The sequence below is a fragment of a genome, unplaced genomic scaffold (genome assembly GCF_019419815.1).
Source record: "Pyrus x bretschneideri cultivar Hongxiangsu unplaced genomic scaffold, Pyrus_bretschneideri_v1 Contig50, whole genome shotgun sequence".
In the NCBI taxonomy this organism is placed as follows: domain Eukaryota; kingdom Viridiplantae; phylum Streptophyta; class Magnoliopsida; order Rosales; family Rosaceae; genus Pyrus; species Pyrus x bretschneideri.
This window is the reverse complement of record NW_025999788.1, coordinates 1,047,050-1,064,935: the sequence shown is the minus strand read 5'-3', so window position 1 is coordinate 1,064,935 and position 17,886 is coordinate 1,047,050. Positions and strand designations below refer to the sequence as shown.

At 37.6% G+C, this 17,886-nt stretch overlaps 3 protein-coding genes across 3 annotated transcripts; 2 read left to right on the top strand and 1 right to left on the bottom strand.

Moving 5' to 3' along the window:
- The first annotated feature begins 1,761 nt into the window (after positions 1–1,761).
- LOC103952022 (probable potassium transporter 13) lies at positions 1,762–7,158 on the top strand. The gene is given in 12 exon segments (XM_048569667.1): positions 1,762–2,087; positions 3,175–3,358; positions 3,361–3,405; positions 3,502–3,692; positions 3,694–3,748; positions 3,849–3,902; positions 4,144–4,404; positions 4,498–4,550; positions 4,830–4,944; positions 5,320–5,574; positions 5,686–6,208; positions 6,306–7,158. Coding segments are annotated over 12 exon segments (2,205 nt in total). The 5' UTR covers positions 1,762–2,045; the 3' UTR covers positions 6,733–7,158.
- A 1,881-nt stretch (positions 7,159–9,039) lies between these two features.
- LOC103952060 lies at positions 9,040–9,981 on the top strand. The gene has a single exon (XM_018648600.2). The coding sequence runs from the start codon at positions 9,126–9,128 to the stop codon at positions 9,732–9,734; it is 609 nt and encodes a 202-aa protein (XP_018504116.2). The 5' UTR covers positions 9,040–9,125; the 3' UTR covers positions 9,735–9,981.
- A 2,730-nt stretch (positions 9,982–12,711) lies between these two features.
- Positions 12,712–16,051, bottom strand: LOC103952024 (receptor-like protein EIX2). The gene has a single exon (XM_018648618.2). The coding sequence runs from the start codon at positions 15,886–15,888 to the stop codon at positions 12,823–12,825; it is 3,066 nt and encodes a 1,021-aa protein (XP_018504134.2). The 5' UTR covers positions 15,889–16,051; the 3' UTR covers positions 12,712–12,822.
- Between the last annotated feature and the right edge of the window lie 1,835 nt (positions 16,052–17,886).

Sequence of the window (17,886 nt, the reverse complement as noted above, 5' to 3'; positions counted from 1 at the left end):
CCCCACTTTCCCTTCCCACTTCAACCTTCCTCTCTCATATCACCAATGGAGGAAGAAGACCAGCAAAAAGCTACAGATTTTTAAGCTCTGCGGCGACGTTGAGGGTTTCAGTTTCGGGTCGGATTCGATGAGGGCGCTGATGATGGCGAGGCCGATGTCTTTGGAGTCCAATTTGTCCCAGTGGATGCGTCTGGATTCGGGTTTTGGGGTTCTGGGGGTTCAATTAGGACCATAAGGGGTTTCGGAGGCTTAAAAACGGTTTCGTTTCGAGGATGGAGGTTGGGCTCATTACTGCGTCAGATTTAGAGACGGCTTTTGAGGTGAAGCTGGTGAACAATCTCGGATTAGCGAAGAAAGAGGAAGTGAGTTTTGTGTGTTTTTCCCTGGGAGAGAGAAGAGAGCCGTTTTCCGCCATTAGAGCTCGCTCGCTTGCTCTGGTTCTTGAAAAATCCTATAAAAACAAAATCCCTCTACAAAACAAGAAAAATAACTACTAAATGCACCCACAATTAAAACTTGAATCGATTTTTACCCAGTAAATTACTCACAAGCTTTGAAGCTTTGGCAGAAAGTTGCAGACTTTTAAGCTATGTGGTGTTAGAAAAGGCTTGGTGGTAGGGGTGGGTATTAGGAAGGGGAAGGGTGTCGGTGGGTAAGGAGTGGAGGGGATGGAGGGGTGTCGGATGGGGAAGACGAAGGGGTCTGGTTTTTTTAATTTTATTTAATACTTTTATTTAATTAATTATTTTAATATTTTAAATTTGGACGAAATTTTTTTTTGGAATTTTTAATTTTTATGTGGATTCCTTAATAATACGTGACGTCCAGTCATTGTTCACATGGGTGCCGCATCATCAATTAACGGAGAGACTTAACAACCAAATTAACAGATGTATGAAACTGTCGTTAATTTTGGTAATGACTCTGAGATAAAAAAAAAAAAAACTTCATGTACAAAGTGTTGCAAATCACAAAACTTTAAGGTAGTAAACTAAGATTTATTTATAAAATTTTGTACATTTACACACACTATGTGTGTAAAATTCATCTAATTAAATTTATCTTGATGATGTAAAAAAAAAATGAATCTAAGACCTTCACCAGATTAAGCATCAAACAAACCATTACTTGTTAAGTAGATGACCAAAAATATATGTACTTCACAAAAAATACAGAGATCGACCACCTTTAGCAAAAGGTCAAAAAATAAGAAAAGCCACGAGGACGCTTTTCTGTCGACACGTGACAAGTTGTAACTTGTGCACGTAGTGATGAGTAATGCTATTGGAGGCAGATTCTTCGTCCTCTAATTTTTCGTATTATCCTGTTTTTGTGTGATCATGGTTAAATTATATTAATATTTTATATTATTTTTAAATAAAGGTAGTAAGATAAAAAAGAATAAAAATATAAAATGTTGACGTGATTTAATCGTGACTACACAAATAAGAGGATACAGGAAGTGAGAGGGCAGAGAATCTACCTCCAATACTATTCATACCATGTTTTTATATCACCTTATGTGTTATCTAATGCGGACAACCACATCATTTGAAAAATCCAAGAAAATGAAAGGAAAAACTTCTGGTAAACCACAATCATCATTTAATTAACTAGTTTTTCTTAATTATTAATTTATTAAATAATGAACTAAATTTAAAAATATAATTAATTCAAATAATGTGACTATCCACTTTAAATATCATCTAAAATTATATTAAAATATAATATAAAATATAGCATTCATCGATCGCTCCTGGACAGCCCGAGTCTTTATAACAACTGCCTTTCGCCTCTTTCCCTCCCTCTCCCTCTTTCGGTTTATTCGCTTTTGCCACAACTGGCTTCTTTCTTTCACCATAAATTTCACTTCGAAAGTCTGGATCTTTAACTTCTGCTATTCACCTTTCACTGTGTCCTTTTTGGGTGCCCTTCCTTTTCACCCTTCAGAAAACCCCACTTCAGTATAAAAAGCTTTGTTGGTGGAAGACTAGTCTGTTGGACTTCACATTGATTCATAGCATAGGGTCCGACTGGAAAGGAAAATGGACACGGAATCGGCTTCCCTTTCCGGAGGCTTGCGGCTGGTGAGTGTTTGGTTATGTTGCTGTGTGTGTTCATTCTTTTGTTTTCTTTCCTTTTTGTGTTTGTTTCCAGGGAAATTGAGTAAGGAATAGAGGTAATGTAAAGAGTGAAGTTTTGAGTATTTTTAATACTCTTTTTGGTTTCTGGAAAATGGGATTTTGTTGTTTTTGATTCCTAATGAATGCTCGCTCAGTCTTTGCAATGAGTTTGACTGTTTTCTTCCGGAATTTTCTCAGCAACCAAACAGAAGATGCATTTTTGTTTTGTGAAGTTTTATAATTTAAGTTGGTGTGGCCTATGGAATCTCTTTCTTTTTTTCTTCTTTTTTTTTATTGCTTTTTGGTGTACGACTATGTATGGATCTTATCGACTTAGACCGAGTATATCTCATGCATTTTTGTATTCTTGTTGGAAGAATCTGACTACTTGGCATTTCTTATTTGTGTTGCAATCGGTGGCATTTTCCATTTTTCATGTTACTTCTAAGTGTAATATAGATTTTCTGCCTTTCCATTTATTTGGTCACTTCACCCGATTCGGGTTTTGAACTGTTGAATTTGATCCTGATTATATTTATTTTCTTAAGATATATTGTGTCAAGGCATTTAAGTTTGAGCTATTTCAAGATAATATTCTTCATTGCTTCCTGATTGTCTTCCATTGGTGCTGTGCAGACTAGAATTTTCAGTGTTTTCGTCGTTAAATTCGCTAATTCAATCTACCTTAATTTTCCATGTTAATTTACTAGTTACTGTACTACTGCTTCATTTCTGAGAGATCTTGTATGATCATCATCAATCTTGCATTGAAGACAGAGGGTGTGAGAAGAACTCAATGCCCAAACTCCAAAATAGTTCGGGCTGATTTTGACATCGACAATTATTGTAGGTCTAGTGATTTTAACTTTAATCATGGTTGCGGTATGATTTTGACATCGACAATTACAGCGGGCAAGTTTTGTCCTAATTATGTTTCTGCATTTTCTTTTTGTTTTTTCCACTGTTCCTGCTTGGTTATATTTGTAGCGGAATTCAATTTATGTTATAATTTGTAAGCATAATAACACTTGTCTTACTTGTTTATGAGCAGAATTTTTACAAGACCACTCTATGCCTTGCTTATCAGAGCCTTGGTATTGTTTATGGGGACCTTAGCATATCCCCCATTTACGTATACAAAAGTACATTCTCAGGTGATATGCGTCTTTATGAGGAGGATCACGAGATTCTTGGCGTGCTTTCAATGGTTTTCTGGACTTTGACCATTATCCCTCTTTCAAGTACATTATATTTGTGTTAGGAGCAGATGACAATGGTGAAGGTGCTTACAGTAACCTCAGTTATCTTATAGCATTTTTTGAGAATATATTTTGGTTGATAGATGTCGGACATTAGAGATTCACTTTTAGTTTTACAGGTGGAACTTTTGCTTTGTACTCATTGCTATGCCGACACTCAAGGATGGGCCTTTTGAACACAGTTCATCCTGAACATGAACACATACCATCGTACTCTTCTGTTTTATCTACCAAGGATACACGAATGAGCTCACTCATAAGAAAATTCTTTGAGAAGCATAAGAGTTCTAAAATAGTATTGCTGCTCGTAGGTTTTTATAGGAGTTGGCATGATAATTGGTGATGGTATCCTCACGCCAACAATGTCCTGGTATGATATTCTTAAATGCTCTCTCTGGCCCTACCGATTGACCCTTTCTGCAATTACTGATGTTGGCCTAATGAGGTTTTTTTTTATGTATGTGGGCAGTTCTTTCTGCAGTTTATGGAATTAGAATCAAAGCTCCAGATTTACATGAGAGTAAGTTAATCATAAATGTGTATACGTAAGTATATTCTTTCTGCAGTTTTGCATATGAATGCGTATTTACATATATATGTATATTCTTGCATACTGATTTTCGCACTGGCAATACATGGAGTTGAGGTAATGGATATAGTGCAGCATTATTTGTTGTCTGATATCATGCAATACACTTTTTTCTATTCAATTTCCATGGAAAACTACCTTTTCTAATTACTTTTACGTCTGTACATGGCAGATTATACTGTGCTGATAGCGTGCATCATCTTGGTTGGACTTTTTGCTCTTCAGCACTTCGGGACACACAAAGTTGGGTTTCTTTTTGCTCCAATCATGTTAACATGGTTACTATGCATTTGTGGGGTAGGCATTTACAATATCTTCCGTTGGAACCCTGGTGTTATACGTGCTCTGTCACCCTACTATATTTATAACTTTTTTAAAATAACTGGAAGAGTTGGTTGGAGTTCCCTTGGAGGCATTGTTCTTTGTATCACAGGTTGGTTCGTAGGAAAAATTTCCAACAATTTCTGCAGTTGCGTGGAAAACTTTATCTTCTTTGTAAGGCTAAGACATTATTTGGCTATGACAGGTACAGAAGCAATGTTCGCTGATCTTGGGCACTTTTCGAAACTGTCAATCAGGGTAGCTTATTCTCAACCTTTAATTTTTCTCTTTGAAGCAGAAAACTGCTCAGTACTTTTATAGTTCTGTTTTTGTCTGTTCGAAATACTTTTCTTGTATTGTAATCCTCGGTAGTTTTATAGTTGAGAACTGAGAAACACAAGTTATCATGCTTGTTTCTAATTGTGTCACATGTTGCTAACTATATAGCTTTCTTTTCTCTTTGGGCTTCATATGTTATTTACTTTACTTTTTTATTATTTTATATATTTATTTACCACTAGTTCTTTCGTCTTGCAGATTGCATTTACAGCGCTCGTTTACCCTTGCTTAGTTCTGGCATACATGGGGGAAGCTGCTTATCTCTCCAAGCACACAACGGATCTGCATAGCAGTTTTTACAGGGCCATTCCTGGTAAAGCTCTTATATTCTTATTGATGCAATGTTACAACAACTAGTTGTTTAACGTAACGTCATTCTTCTTCTCAGGAACTCAAATGATTTCGACAAAGTTTAACTTGCACTTTAGGCATGCCATTATTCTTCATTATATCAGTTTTCAAAGTTACGGCCATTATTTTTAGTGTTCATTACATTATTTGCTTTTATCTGCTACGTGTTATCTGCATTTTCGTTTGAAAAAATGTACAAGAAAGACATCTATCTAACCTGCATCTTTAGAAACTTCAATCTCTGTGAATGCCTGTATCAGTTTTAGACTTTTAATTTATTTTATTTCATCAGATGCTGCCGGTTTTGAATTTGATCTGATATTTTCTTTCCATTCAGAGGTTATGTTTTGGCCGGTCTTTATTATTGCAACTCTTGCTTCTGTGGTGGGAAGTCAAGCAATCATTTCAGCTACCTTCTCAATAGTCAGTCAGTGCAGGGCCCTTCGGTGCTTCCCACGTGTGAAGATAAAACATACATCAAATCAGATACATGGGCAGATATACATACCTGAGGTGAACTGGATGTTGATGGTATTGTGTCTTGCCGTCGTTATAGGTTTCAGAGACACTCAAATGATAGGCCATGCATACGGTCACTGCTCTCTCTCTCTCTCTCTCTCTCTCTCTCTCTCTCTCTCTCTCTCTCTCTCTGTGCATACGTGCAATTTTGAAATAAGCGGTTCTACACCATTTGCATTTACAGGGCTTGCTGGAGTGACAGTGATGTTCATCACAACCTGCTTGATGTTTCTAATTATTAGTACAGTTTGGAAGCAGAAGGTTCTCGTGGCCTTCTTGTTTCTTATAACCTTTGGATCCCTTGAACTACTCTATATCTCCGCCTGCCTTGGAAAAGTACATCATGGAGGCTGGCTTCCTCTTCTATTCGCTCTAGTAATAGTGTCTTTGATGTCTATCTGGAATTATGGGACTGTAAAGAAGGATGCATATGAGCTAGATAACAAGGTATCGTTAGATAGACTTCTAAGCATTGGGCTAAGCCTAGGTATTGCAAGGGTCCCTGGAATCTGCTTAGTTTACTCTAACGTTGCGTTTGGTCTCCCTCCAATGTTTGCACATTTTGTCACAAACTTCCCTGCATTTCATCACACTCTCATCTTTGTGACCCTTAAGTCTCTGATGATTCCAAAAGTTCCTGTTGGTGAGCGTTTTCTTGTTAACCGGATTGGCCCACCAGAGCTGTCTATTTTCTGGTGTATTGTAAGGTACTTTCCACAAAGTTTCTTTGGTATGGAGCCAAATTTCATTGAATTTTTGCACAAATATGTAGCTGCGAACTTCTCTGATGCTATTATTGGTCAGGTATGGATACAAGGATGTGAGAGATTGCTACAACTTTGAAACCCAACTGGTCGAGAAGGTGGCAGAGTTCTTGAAACAGGAGAGTAACAGTGATGAAATGGCGGTTAGAGGGCAGTCACCGAACCAAACATATGAAGCAATGCGAAATGAGGTTTGTGGCGGCAGTGCTGTGCGTTGGAGTGATGAAGTTAGTGGCGGCAGTAACGAGCAGTGGATGCAAAAACTCATGGAGGCACGGGAAGCTGGTGGAGTGGCCTACATGATGGGGAATCCTTATGTTGTGGCGAGTGAGGTATCACCGTTCCTGAAGAAGTTTGCAATTGACATTGTCTATGGTTTTCTGAGACGGAATTGCAGGCGTCCAGCAATTGCACTTGGAATTCCGCATACCTCACTGATCGAAGTGGGAATGCTTTATCAGGTGTAAATATAGCGTGGACGAAGACGGAGTAAATAAACTCCAAGGTAAGACAGGATGCTTGTGGATAACAAGTACATGGAAAATGCGTAGATGTGTACATGGTGCAGGTTGTAGTATGATCATGAATAAACAAGAAAGTTTTGGCGAAGAACTCACGGATGTTCAAAGTATTATCCGTTTTATGAAACATATTTGCACTAATCTACTCCCATGTTAGAAGACCTAGACCCAGATTCTAAACTAGCGTTTACTGAAGAGGAGTACGTGATGATTTTTTTGAGCGCCAATAGCAATCCCTGCACTTTTCATGCAAACGAGGATTGGAAATGCGGTAACTCTGTAACTTTTTTATTTGCTTTCCTAAAGGAAAGTAGGAATTTTAATTTGTATGTTGAGTTGCTTTCACAAAAATTGACAAAAAGTTCACATGAATTAATGAGTGAATGAGATGTCAAACAGTTTACATGAGCAATTCTAATTAAAAAAAAAAAAAGAAAAAAAAAACAGCATTAGTGTTTTCCAATTGAAATGTCAATTCTTATATGACGTGATGTGGATTGGGCGTAAAGATGATTGCAGTCAAATTTGAAAGAAACTTCAAATCCATTTTTGATTGATTAATAAATACTTTTTATCACAAATATGAAAAGTAAATAATGCAATAAATAATAGTTTAATTTAACATATAGAGTGAAGAACAAACTTTAAAAAAAAAAAAAATCAAGTGCCACATAGATTTTTTAAGTTTAAATTTTATGTTTAAATTTAGCATTTTCTTTGAAGATGCTATTAGAGCTGCAAATTAGGCTAATAATTAAAGTTTTAAACTTAATTATGACAGTTTTAAACTCAATTGTGTGACCACAAGTCACTCCCTTAAATCAATGCCTAACACTAACAAACAGTCCAACCTCACACTTTTGTTGCCTTCAAAGTTTTTTAGGATTGCTTTTCCGTTATATATAGCTTCTCTCATGCAAGTATGCTACTATTTATTTCTCTAAGTTCCGATGGTCGGTCGAAAGAACAGAATCCTCCGATCTAGACCAAAAACCCCTCCCTCCCCACCCCCTGCAAGTAGGGCTAACCCATCTGCAAACTTTGGTCTTGGCCGCATTCAACTGGTCGAACACAAGAATCTCTCTCTCTCTCTCCAACCAAAAGGGTTCAAGGGTCCTAAAATGTGTAATTTGTCATTGGCTGCCTATAACATTTTCTTCAATACATCTAAGGTTATATTTATTCTTGCTCTACTTCTTTCGGTTTCACTTTATGTCTTTTTACTCTTTGAGAGAGTGAAGACTTTTCATGCATTAGCTGCCTTTGGTCGCAAGCAAGAGGACAGGAACTTGGTTTATCTCCGGTTTCAAGAGACCACTACATATAATGGGTCAAGGTGAGATAATCGCCAGCGTCGGTTTAGGGGATCGAAGGCATGGACGGTTGTGATCATCGGTTGTGTCAACCCTTTTTTTTTTTTTTTTAAACTACTTGTAGCAAATATGAATGATGGGAAATCATTGAAAACCTCTTGTATGAACATTTTTTCTTTAAATACCCCCTAAAAGTTTTTTATTTATCTTTTGGTCCTTAATTTAAATTTTGTGCGCTCAATTGTTTACGAACGTCCAATTTTACACACAATTTCATAAAAAAAGTTGTGATGAGTAACTTTTGTAGCTGAGCTGAGGGAAAATTTGGGCAGCAACGCAGAAAATTTAGCCCTTCATTTATAAATATTAAAGTGTAAATAAAATCAAAAGTACGATGTTGGAGTAAATTATAAATATGTAAAAATTTTATGAGTAGGGATAGAAAACTAACTTTTATTTGTTAAAATAGAAAACCTATTTTCTAGAGGGTAAACAAAATAGAAAATAAAAAAAAAGGTAAATTATAAGGAAAACTAATGAGAATGATTTGAAAACTTTGAATTTTAACGATAAAGACAAAATAAAATGGTAAAGTAAATAGTACCTAGGATTAACTTTTTAATGTAAAAATATGATTTTTCGTTAAAATAAACAGTACTGTAAACTTTTCGTTAAAGTTCTTTGAATTATAACCTCTAAATTCAAAGTGCAAGAATATTTTGGCACTTATTTAAATCACCATGACCGTTGGAGCGTGCCAGTTCAGGGGACAAACACGAAATTTCCCCGTCACAGATCTGATGATCTGGAACAATCCTAGCCGTTACAAAAGCTCGCGATCTCGTGAATTCCCGCACACTCTAGGGGTATTTTCGGTAATCTACTGTAAAATAATTCCAAATTGGACCGTTATAACATTCGAAACCCTCTCGACCGTTTCAAAATCCTACTCACTACTCAACACCACCCCCCGCACCCAAAAAAAAAAAAAAAAACTTTCACTCCTTTTCTCTGATACAAAAATCCATGGCCGATGAGAGCACAAAACAATCGATCATGGAGCCAAAGCCCTTACACCCACTTCACCAAATCGCTCAGTCGCCGAGCCACAAGCTTCTCCTGAAGCAATGGCTGAAAGAAGAAGAGCTAAATCTCAACAGGGTCTCTCTCAAAGAATCCCAAATCGACTCGGTTCGAAAGGAAATCACGATTCTTTTCATCATCTTCTTCCTCTTCCACTCCACGGCCCTCACCCTTCTCTTCAGTTCCTCGTCACGGGACCCGCGCGGGTTCGCATGCCACCGGTCCTGGATCCCTTCGCTCTGCTCGCTCTGCTTCTCACTGGGGATCATTTGGGCGATTAGGTATAAAACCGACACGGAGGGCCACCTGGAGAAGTTGTTGGAGAGAGAGAAGGAGGATAAGAATCTTCTGGGAAAGTGCATCGAGGAGCTGAAGAAGAAAGGGTTGGAGTTCGATTTGTTAAAGGAGGTGGACGCGCTGAGGAGGGCCAAGAGCTTGAGAGTCGAAGCGAAGGCAGTAAGGAAGTGGAATGCGAGGGATTTTGTGACACTGTTTTTCTTCACCGTGTCTTGCTTTGTGATCATTGTCACAAGGGTTATTTTGTGTAACTAGGAGGGTAAAAATCGGGTTGGATTTCGGGGATTAGATTGGTTAAATTCTTGGGTTTTGGATAACTGGGGGTTGCAGAATGTTTTATTCTGCTATTTGTAATTGGGGAATTTACATTGGCATGGTTATGAAACAAATCTGGATGACTGCGTATCTTAGCCTTAATATGTTCTTTGTAATTTGAGTCCTTAAAATCCCAAATAAAAGTTTCATTTTGGTGTGGAGGAAAGGCATCCTCTGCAATTCTCAATTTGATGTTGATGTCATGACTGATAATTTCATAAACTTGCAACTTATGGAGGGGCAGTTCAAAATCTACTAATCCACCTTAGCACAATATTCACTTAATAAAAAGGGAATAAAGAGCAAGGTTTGTGGTTTTTCTTCGAGGGCAATTCGAACACAAGACCTCAATCGAGTGCAAGAGTGAATGTAAGCTACAAGAACTACACAAAGTGGCATAACAAGGAGAGGAGGAGAGGGTGGAAAAATTTGGAATGTAGGAAAGAACTAGGGTACCCAAGTTAATAATCGGAACCATCCGGCATCCAAATTCCAAAAAGAGGGAATCGGATTCTCTCCCCTCCTATATTTCAAAACATTGCCACTGCCATGGATATATGTTTTCAAAACATTTAGATCTTGTTAAAGCCAATCAAGGCAATGGATAATAATTGTCGTGGTGTTTTTTATTTCTAATTTGGTAGCATTCTTTTTCAAGTTTTTGCGTTTTAGTATGCATTTTGATTGATAGACAAGATTGGCTTGTTTCCAGATAACTTTAGCTTCTTGGACTGCTTGGTTCATTGGTATAAAACCCTTCTTGGACTGCTTGTTCCATTGGTGTAAAACCCAACATTGTCTCACTTTTTTTCGGTTGCTTTAGATTCTATTCTATTAGATTATCCTCTTTCGGGCATTTCTTTTTCTTATACATTCCAATTTTACGTATTTATCTATTGATTTTTTTTGGCTGACTTACATTTTTTTTCACTTAGTTATGTGAATGCCGATTTTGCGTAGAGTACAGACATACTCTTTTGCCAAAGATTGCATCTGTAAGAGAAGTGGTGCTAGGCGCTCCATTGCAAGGGGTTCAGAGGAAGCTTGCTGCAAGGACTGTTGCGTCCAATATTGATGGGCTTGTTGCTCTTTTGAATCGATCAAACGAGTCCTTTTTTCCTTATTCCTCAGGTAAAATTACATATTAAGGCTAACAAGTTATCATTTTGCTCTTTCTAGCTATATACTTTAGCTCTCTAAATCCAACGACAAAAACCGATCCTCTTGTTTCCCAGCCCACCACCCATAACCATGTCAGATAACAACAACGCTGCTGCACATCAAAATTCCCAACCCTCAAATCAAACCCCCCATCTGCAATGGTTCCTGTCAATCCATTCTCTTCATCCATGACCACCATTATCAACATCAAACTTGACAGAACCAATTATCCGTTGTGGCTGGCCCAGATCCTCTCTATCCTTGAGAGTCGTGACCTGATGGGATATGTTGATGGCTCCGTTGTCTGTCCTGCCAAGCATCTTGCTGGGAGCACCACTGTCAACCCAACCTAGACCACTTGAATGCAGTATGACCAAATGATCCTTAACTGGATCAATGGTTCTCTTACGGCTTCTGTCCTCTCTACTGTGGAAGTAAAAGAACGGCTCGTGCTACCTGGGAATCCCTGGACCAAAGGTATGCTTCCTCATTGCAGAATCAAATACTTTTCCTCCGCAATGAACTACTCCAAAGTAAGAAAGGTGATTTATCTATAGCTGATTATCTTGATAAGATGAATGCAATTGCTGATAACTTGGCTTTAGCTGGTAAGCCTATGGATGGTGATGAACTCATCCAAATTATTTTGAACAATCTTGGTCCGCTTATGAAATTACTGTGTACGCTGCCCAAGCACGTGATACTCCCATCACATACCCAACTCTTGAGGCTCTCCTTCTAACGACAGAGAGAAGGATGATTGAAAAGACAGTTCCCTTGCGATATTTTTTGCAGACGGAAAAAGTGACGGTGGTGTTCCCTATGAGATTCAAGGATTCTAAAGATATTGTTCTCTGCAACTTCCTTCTTGCAGGTTTGATAAGTACATGATCATAAATTGGAAATATGAATTTTCTATCCGGGAAGAGAATGTGATGAAGTCTATTAAATACATGTTGATGAGGCTAATAAGGGTTGCTAGATACCTTAGATAATGCTACCTTGTTAAACTCTGCTACCCTCCAAGCTACGCTTCCTTGGATCTATTTACTCTTGTTTTAACGTGTTGTAATTGCTAAGTGTGATGGTCTTATTACCATCTAGGAATTTGTAGAAGCATTAAGCAAGACGTACGGCTTGTGGTCTCATACCCCTCCTTTAGAATTAAAGGAAGTTGTATAAAGTTAGTATCTTATGTGCAGGAAGTTTGTTTTTTTTTTTCTTTGTCGAATGTCTTTTTGCTTTGTCTGGTTTACTCTCGTTTACAGCTCGTCGTTCAGTTTTCCACGCTGTTAGTCCTTGTCCTGCCCAACGTTTTTGTTCTGCATATTCTTTTGCAGTGTTCAGAGGGTTTCATGCATACAAGGTGAGAAGTCGCGTGGAATATTGGTTGAGGTAGTATTTTCCCTTTCCAGTACAATTTAAGCTACATTGTCTCTATTTATTTCTTCAGTTGCTCGATAATATCTTGAATGGTTCTATGTTAACCATTAGAAAAGAGAACTTGAAGGAAAATGGAAAAAGAAAAGAATTTCCCATCTTCCAGCCTCCCCTCCCCCCTCTCTCAGTAGATGCACATGTTTTGTTAACTCGATTGATCAGTATTTTGTATCACAAGCAAACAGAGCTATTCTTTTACTTAGGTTTGATCCCTAGTTTGCAATGAATCCCATCTGAAATGAAATAGCACAAATGGAAACTCATAGCCTCCAAATAATGCGAAGAAAAGGAGCCGAATGTAGATCTTAATACATAATTGTTTGTCAGAACATTTATTGAGAAATAAAATTCTTTTATTCAATACATAAGTTGCAAGTACGAAAAACACAAAACAGAAAGGGAAAAACATCACATACATATAGTACAATCAAACTTCAGGAAAAAAAAACCTTTGAAAACGAGTCACTTTCAATGCAACTGCTAGTGCTATCTTATCTTTGATGTTGTCGAAGAATTGAAAATAGGCATACCTCCATGATGTCTTTAAGACCAATGTGCCGCAAACGCCCCAAAAACCTACGATAAATCCAAGTCCCAAGCTGACATAGAACCACAACTTGTCATTTTCATCTTCATTCTTGTCTTTTGCATCCTCAGCAGTAAAAGTTTTATCTTCGGGGCACTTAGTTGAAAGAGGAACACCACATAGTGATGGATTTTCCATATAAATGGACGAAAAATTGAGCGTTTGAAGCTGGTGTCCCCAAGGAATTATTCCGGACAAGTTGTTGCAAGACAAGTTCAAGTGGGACAAAAAGGTTAAAGATGACAAGCTTTGAGGAATCTGTCCTGTCAGGTGGTTGTGTGAAAGATCAAGAGTTTCGAGCCAATGCAAGTTTCCGACCTTGAAAGGGATCTTTCCAGTCAATTGATTCATGGACAAATTCAAGGTGCCTAACAGAATGAGGCTACTTATTTCTTCAGGGATTCCACCTTGTAAATTATTTGATGAAAGATCAATGCTCTTTACAAGATTTAGAGTCGTGGTGTACACAAGTTCGCTTCCTTTTAGTGTCAGTGTGGCTTCCTCAATATAAGTAGTAAAGTTTGTATCTGAACCATTGACCATCGAAGTCAAATTATTTAAACACATGGGAATAGTACCTGAAAGATTGTTGTGACTAAGGTCGAGGATATGAAGGTTTCGAAGATTGCATAGATTCTGAGAAATATGTCCACTCAAATAGTTGGACCGTAACCGTAGCCTATACAACATGAATACATTTGATCCCCCTATCCATAGAGGTATGTTCCCAAATAACTTGTTGTCACCCAGATCAATACTCCCTAAACGAGAACAATTTTGCAAGGAATCAGGAATTTCACCGCCAAAACTGTTGTTGTTGAGCTTTAATATTAGCAGTGAACTTAATACTCCTAATGAAGTGGGAATATTACCAGAGAGATTGTTGTGACCAACATCTAGAATCACTATATTGCTCCCCACAATCCACGCACGAGGCAATTCTCCATAAAATTGATTGTTCCTTAAAGACAAGGCTTGCAACTGCTGCAAGTTGCTGATAGAGGGAGGAATAGTGCCATTTAAATGATTCTCAGAAAGATACAAACTTTGCAAACCGGGCATCATCTGATCAATATTTGAGGGAATTGGCCCGAAAAATAAATTATTTTCAAGAAAAAGGGCAATGACTTTAGTGGACGAAAAAAGTGGGAGTGGGCCCTCTAAATGATTATGACTCAAATCAATAGAATATAAATTTGGAAATTTCAAATGGGATGGAAAGTTTCCACGAAATTGATTGTAAGACAAATCTAGCCAAATTACTTGGGAAGATATCTTCAACAACCATTCCTCTGGTATGGAATCTTCAGAGAATTCATTACCACGAAGAGTGACGTCCACTAGTTTAGTTTGAGATTGAAGCCATACCCCAAAACCATGACTTACCCGACAATTTAGGATCACAATTGTGTGGAGCTTGAAAGGAGGAACCCAATTGTAAGCCATGTTGAAAATGAGGGACATTGGTCGTTTTGTATCTCCTATTTGAAAATCTTGTAATCTAGTAAGATTTATGAAATGGGCTTCTGTGAGAATGCCTTCCCATGAATTATAAAACAGATTTAGGGAAACTAGATTAATGAGTTGCCCCATACTTTGTGGAATGAAGCCATTCATATTATTATCAGAGAGGACCAATGTTTTCAAGGATGACAAGTTTCCAATGGAATTTGGAATTGAGCCCCACAAATTATTGTACATAAGGTTGAGATACTGCAAACTTTTTAACATTCCTAAGGAGGCTGGCAGTTGGCTTTGCATCGAACAAAAGGATAAATCTAGTGACTCCAATGTATTATTTGGACAACTTGAGAAACTCTTCCAAAACTCTTCCATTCCCCCATCAAAATTGTTTTGGGTAAGACTTAAAAACTTTAGCTTGCACATCTTTCCAATTTCCTTGGGAATTTGACCGATTAGGCCCGTAGAAGACAAATCAAGATATTCCAGAGATTTGAAGTTTGCAAATTCACTCGGAAAATGATCACTCAAATCATTTCCAGATAGATCAAGTGTTACGAGGCTGGTAAGGTTAAAAAACCAACTGGGAAATGAACTTTTAATATTGTTATTCGACATATCAAGGACCAAAAGTGATGTAAAGTTAATCCTTTGTAGTGAGAGTGGAGGGAAGTTAATCGTCTGCAATGAGAGTGGAATGCTTTCAATTTGGCAGGAAGATAAGTGTAACTCTAACAATGAAGGAAGCATGTTAAAATCATATGCCCAACTGACTCCTGTGAGGCTAAGGTCCAGGTAATTGAGATTAAGGTATTTTAGGGAAGAGAGGTGAGAAAGCCAAGTCATGTTTCTAGAACGTAAGAGGTAATTTACCCCGAGATCAAGAATATCCAAACTTGACAGGTTACCAAGAGAAGGGGGAATCTCTCCCTCAAATGATGCAAAGGAGAGATTGAGATATTGCAAACTTTTAAGCTCCCCAAAGAACATCGGAATGCGAGTGCCATGAAAATCGTTATTGCTTAGGTCCAGGTATTTTAAATGTTTCAAGCTAAGCAAAGAAGCATTTATCTTACCTCCCAAGCAAGACTTTTCATAAGCCGACTCGCCCTGCTCTCCATCAAAAAAGGAATACGTGTTCCGGAGGTCCATCTTGCCGACATGACCGGTGTGGTTGTTGCATGAAAGGCCTTCCCATTGACAGCAATCATGACCCACCCAAGAAGAAAGCCTACCAGAAGGATCAACAAGGTGTTGTTTAAAGCTGACAAGCGCTCGCCTTTCTTCCTCAATGCATAATGGTTTCACAGTGCCACTGCTCGGAACTCCGATACCACCCAAGCAGATCACAGCAGTAGGTAGATACGTAGATGCCAAAAACAAAAGGAGAAAAGAGTGAGAAATATTGAGGTGATTGAATAAGCTTTTTGCAAACAAGGTATCCATTGGAGAAATCAGTGTATAGATGAACACAACAAGTGAACTCAACTCATATATATAATATAACAAGCAATGAGGGCGTAAGGATTATAAAGTGTATCAACTCTATTGAGTTTCACGCGTTTACATTTGTATTTACACCATGAAATTGAAAAAAGCGTGAGATCGAGTGGGGAGAGAGTGGGGAGGGGGACTACTATCTACTAGACTCTCTAGTCTCCATAACGTGACAGAGAAGACAACGACACAACTGCTTCCTACGTACATCAATATAGACCTTGACTTATAGCCCTGTCTGCCGAATATGGATCCTCTTCTAATCCTTTTTGTGAAGATTTTGGGGATTCTTAAACCGTGTCCATTCATCGTGCGGTCAGAAATGATTTTAAATACTTTTATTTTAAATTAAATATGAATAATACCTGACGAAAATTGACCGCACGATATACAATGAATGGACACGATTTAAGAATTCTCAGGATCTTCATAAAGAGGATCAGGAGAGATCCTCCTGGTTGTCTGCCTACATTAAGTTTAACATTGACCAAAACCTGCTCTCATTCATTATCCGACGGAAACTACATTTCCTTGTTCAAAGTGTTCAAAGTATCAGACAAGTTTCTAACACCATCGTATTAATGGCTAAATTACAATTGCAACCATATTTAGCTCGATTCCTTCTTCCCAATCAATCAAGAAGTGTAGTAGGTGAGATGTGTTAAAAGAAGACATAAACCACGGAGTTGTTGCGGTTGTAGCTCCAAGACGATATAGAAACTCAGAAATTGTTGTTCAGTAAATTTCTTTTTCATAACATTAGAGGATGTCACAAGTTCAAATAATTTTGTCCGTTATTAAGACAAGACCTTAGGACCTCGCTATATTGTTTTTCAATACTACGTCGTATTGCCACAGGAAATTTTGGATTCCAAGAAACCAAATTGAAATCCAAATAAGGAAGAGAAATAATAGAAAATGATGAAATTAAATAACTGAAACTATAGAACAAAGACCTAAATGAACAATGCTTCCCAAACTTCCAAAAAGAGGGTGGTGAAAATGTTCAACGTCATCCCAGTCAAGAAAATGTTGACAATGATATATTACATAAACAGACTAAATTTCACTGATGGTCCTCTTGTTGAATCAACGTATCATAATTACCGTCAAGCAAAAAAATTCTCTTGAGAACAAAACTTGGCATTGGGGAGGAGGACTACTAGTCTACTAGACTCTCTAGTCTCCTTTCTCTTTCAACCCCTTCTCTCGTACTTTCCTTTTTGTCATTTTTTTTTCAATAAAAAAAATCAACACAAGATATTGACGTACAAATAAAAAAGAAGGAAAAATGAGAGAATTTTAGAGGAAAAAGAAAATTCTACTCCCAAATGCTCTTACGTACAGCAGTAAAACCCTTGACTTATAGTCAATCTCACAATTTAATAATTTTAAAACTCTAGCACGAAAAAACTAAAATCAAACATTGATTTGTGCCACTCAGTACTACAATATGGTGATATTCTTCTTCATTTGCAAGTGAGAGGTCTTAGGTTCGAATCTCGTGGACGACGAATTCAATTCTAAATTAGGTAGCCCATCGTATGATTTAACCGAACTTCTCTATTTTCTTAGTATAAAATATATCAATGCACTAAAAAAATATATTGTTTCGCAGTCTTCCAATCTTTTGGTATCTTTGACACGTTCCGACAGTAGCATGACTTCCTCTTCTTGAGCAAGAAATTCAGGAAACCTTTTACCTAAACCTTCACAAATTTTTATTAACACTTTAAAATAATCATTGTTACACTTGTTGCGTTCTTTTTTTTTTTTTTTTTTTTTTTCCACCAACAGGGAATACAAGAGATTTTCTATGGAATTTTTCGAATTTTTTCTCTGTAAGGTGTCCACGCATTGCATATTCCGGTGCAAGATACGCACTGCATCATTGACAATTATGCGTACTACTTGTCACTAACATAACATATATGTAAGACAATGAAA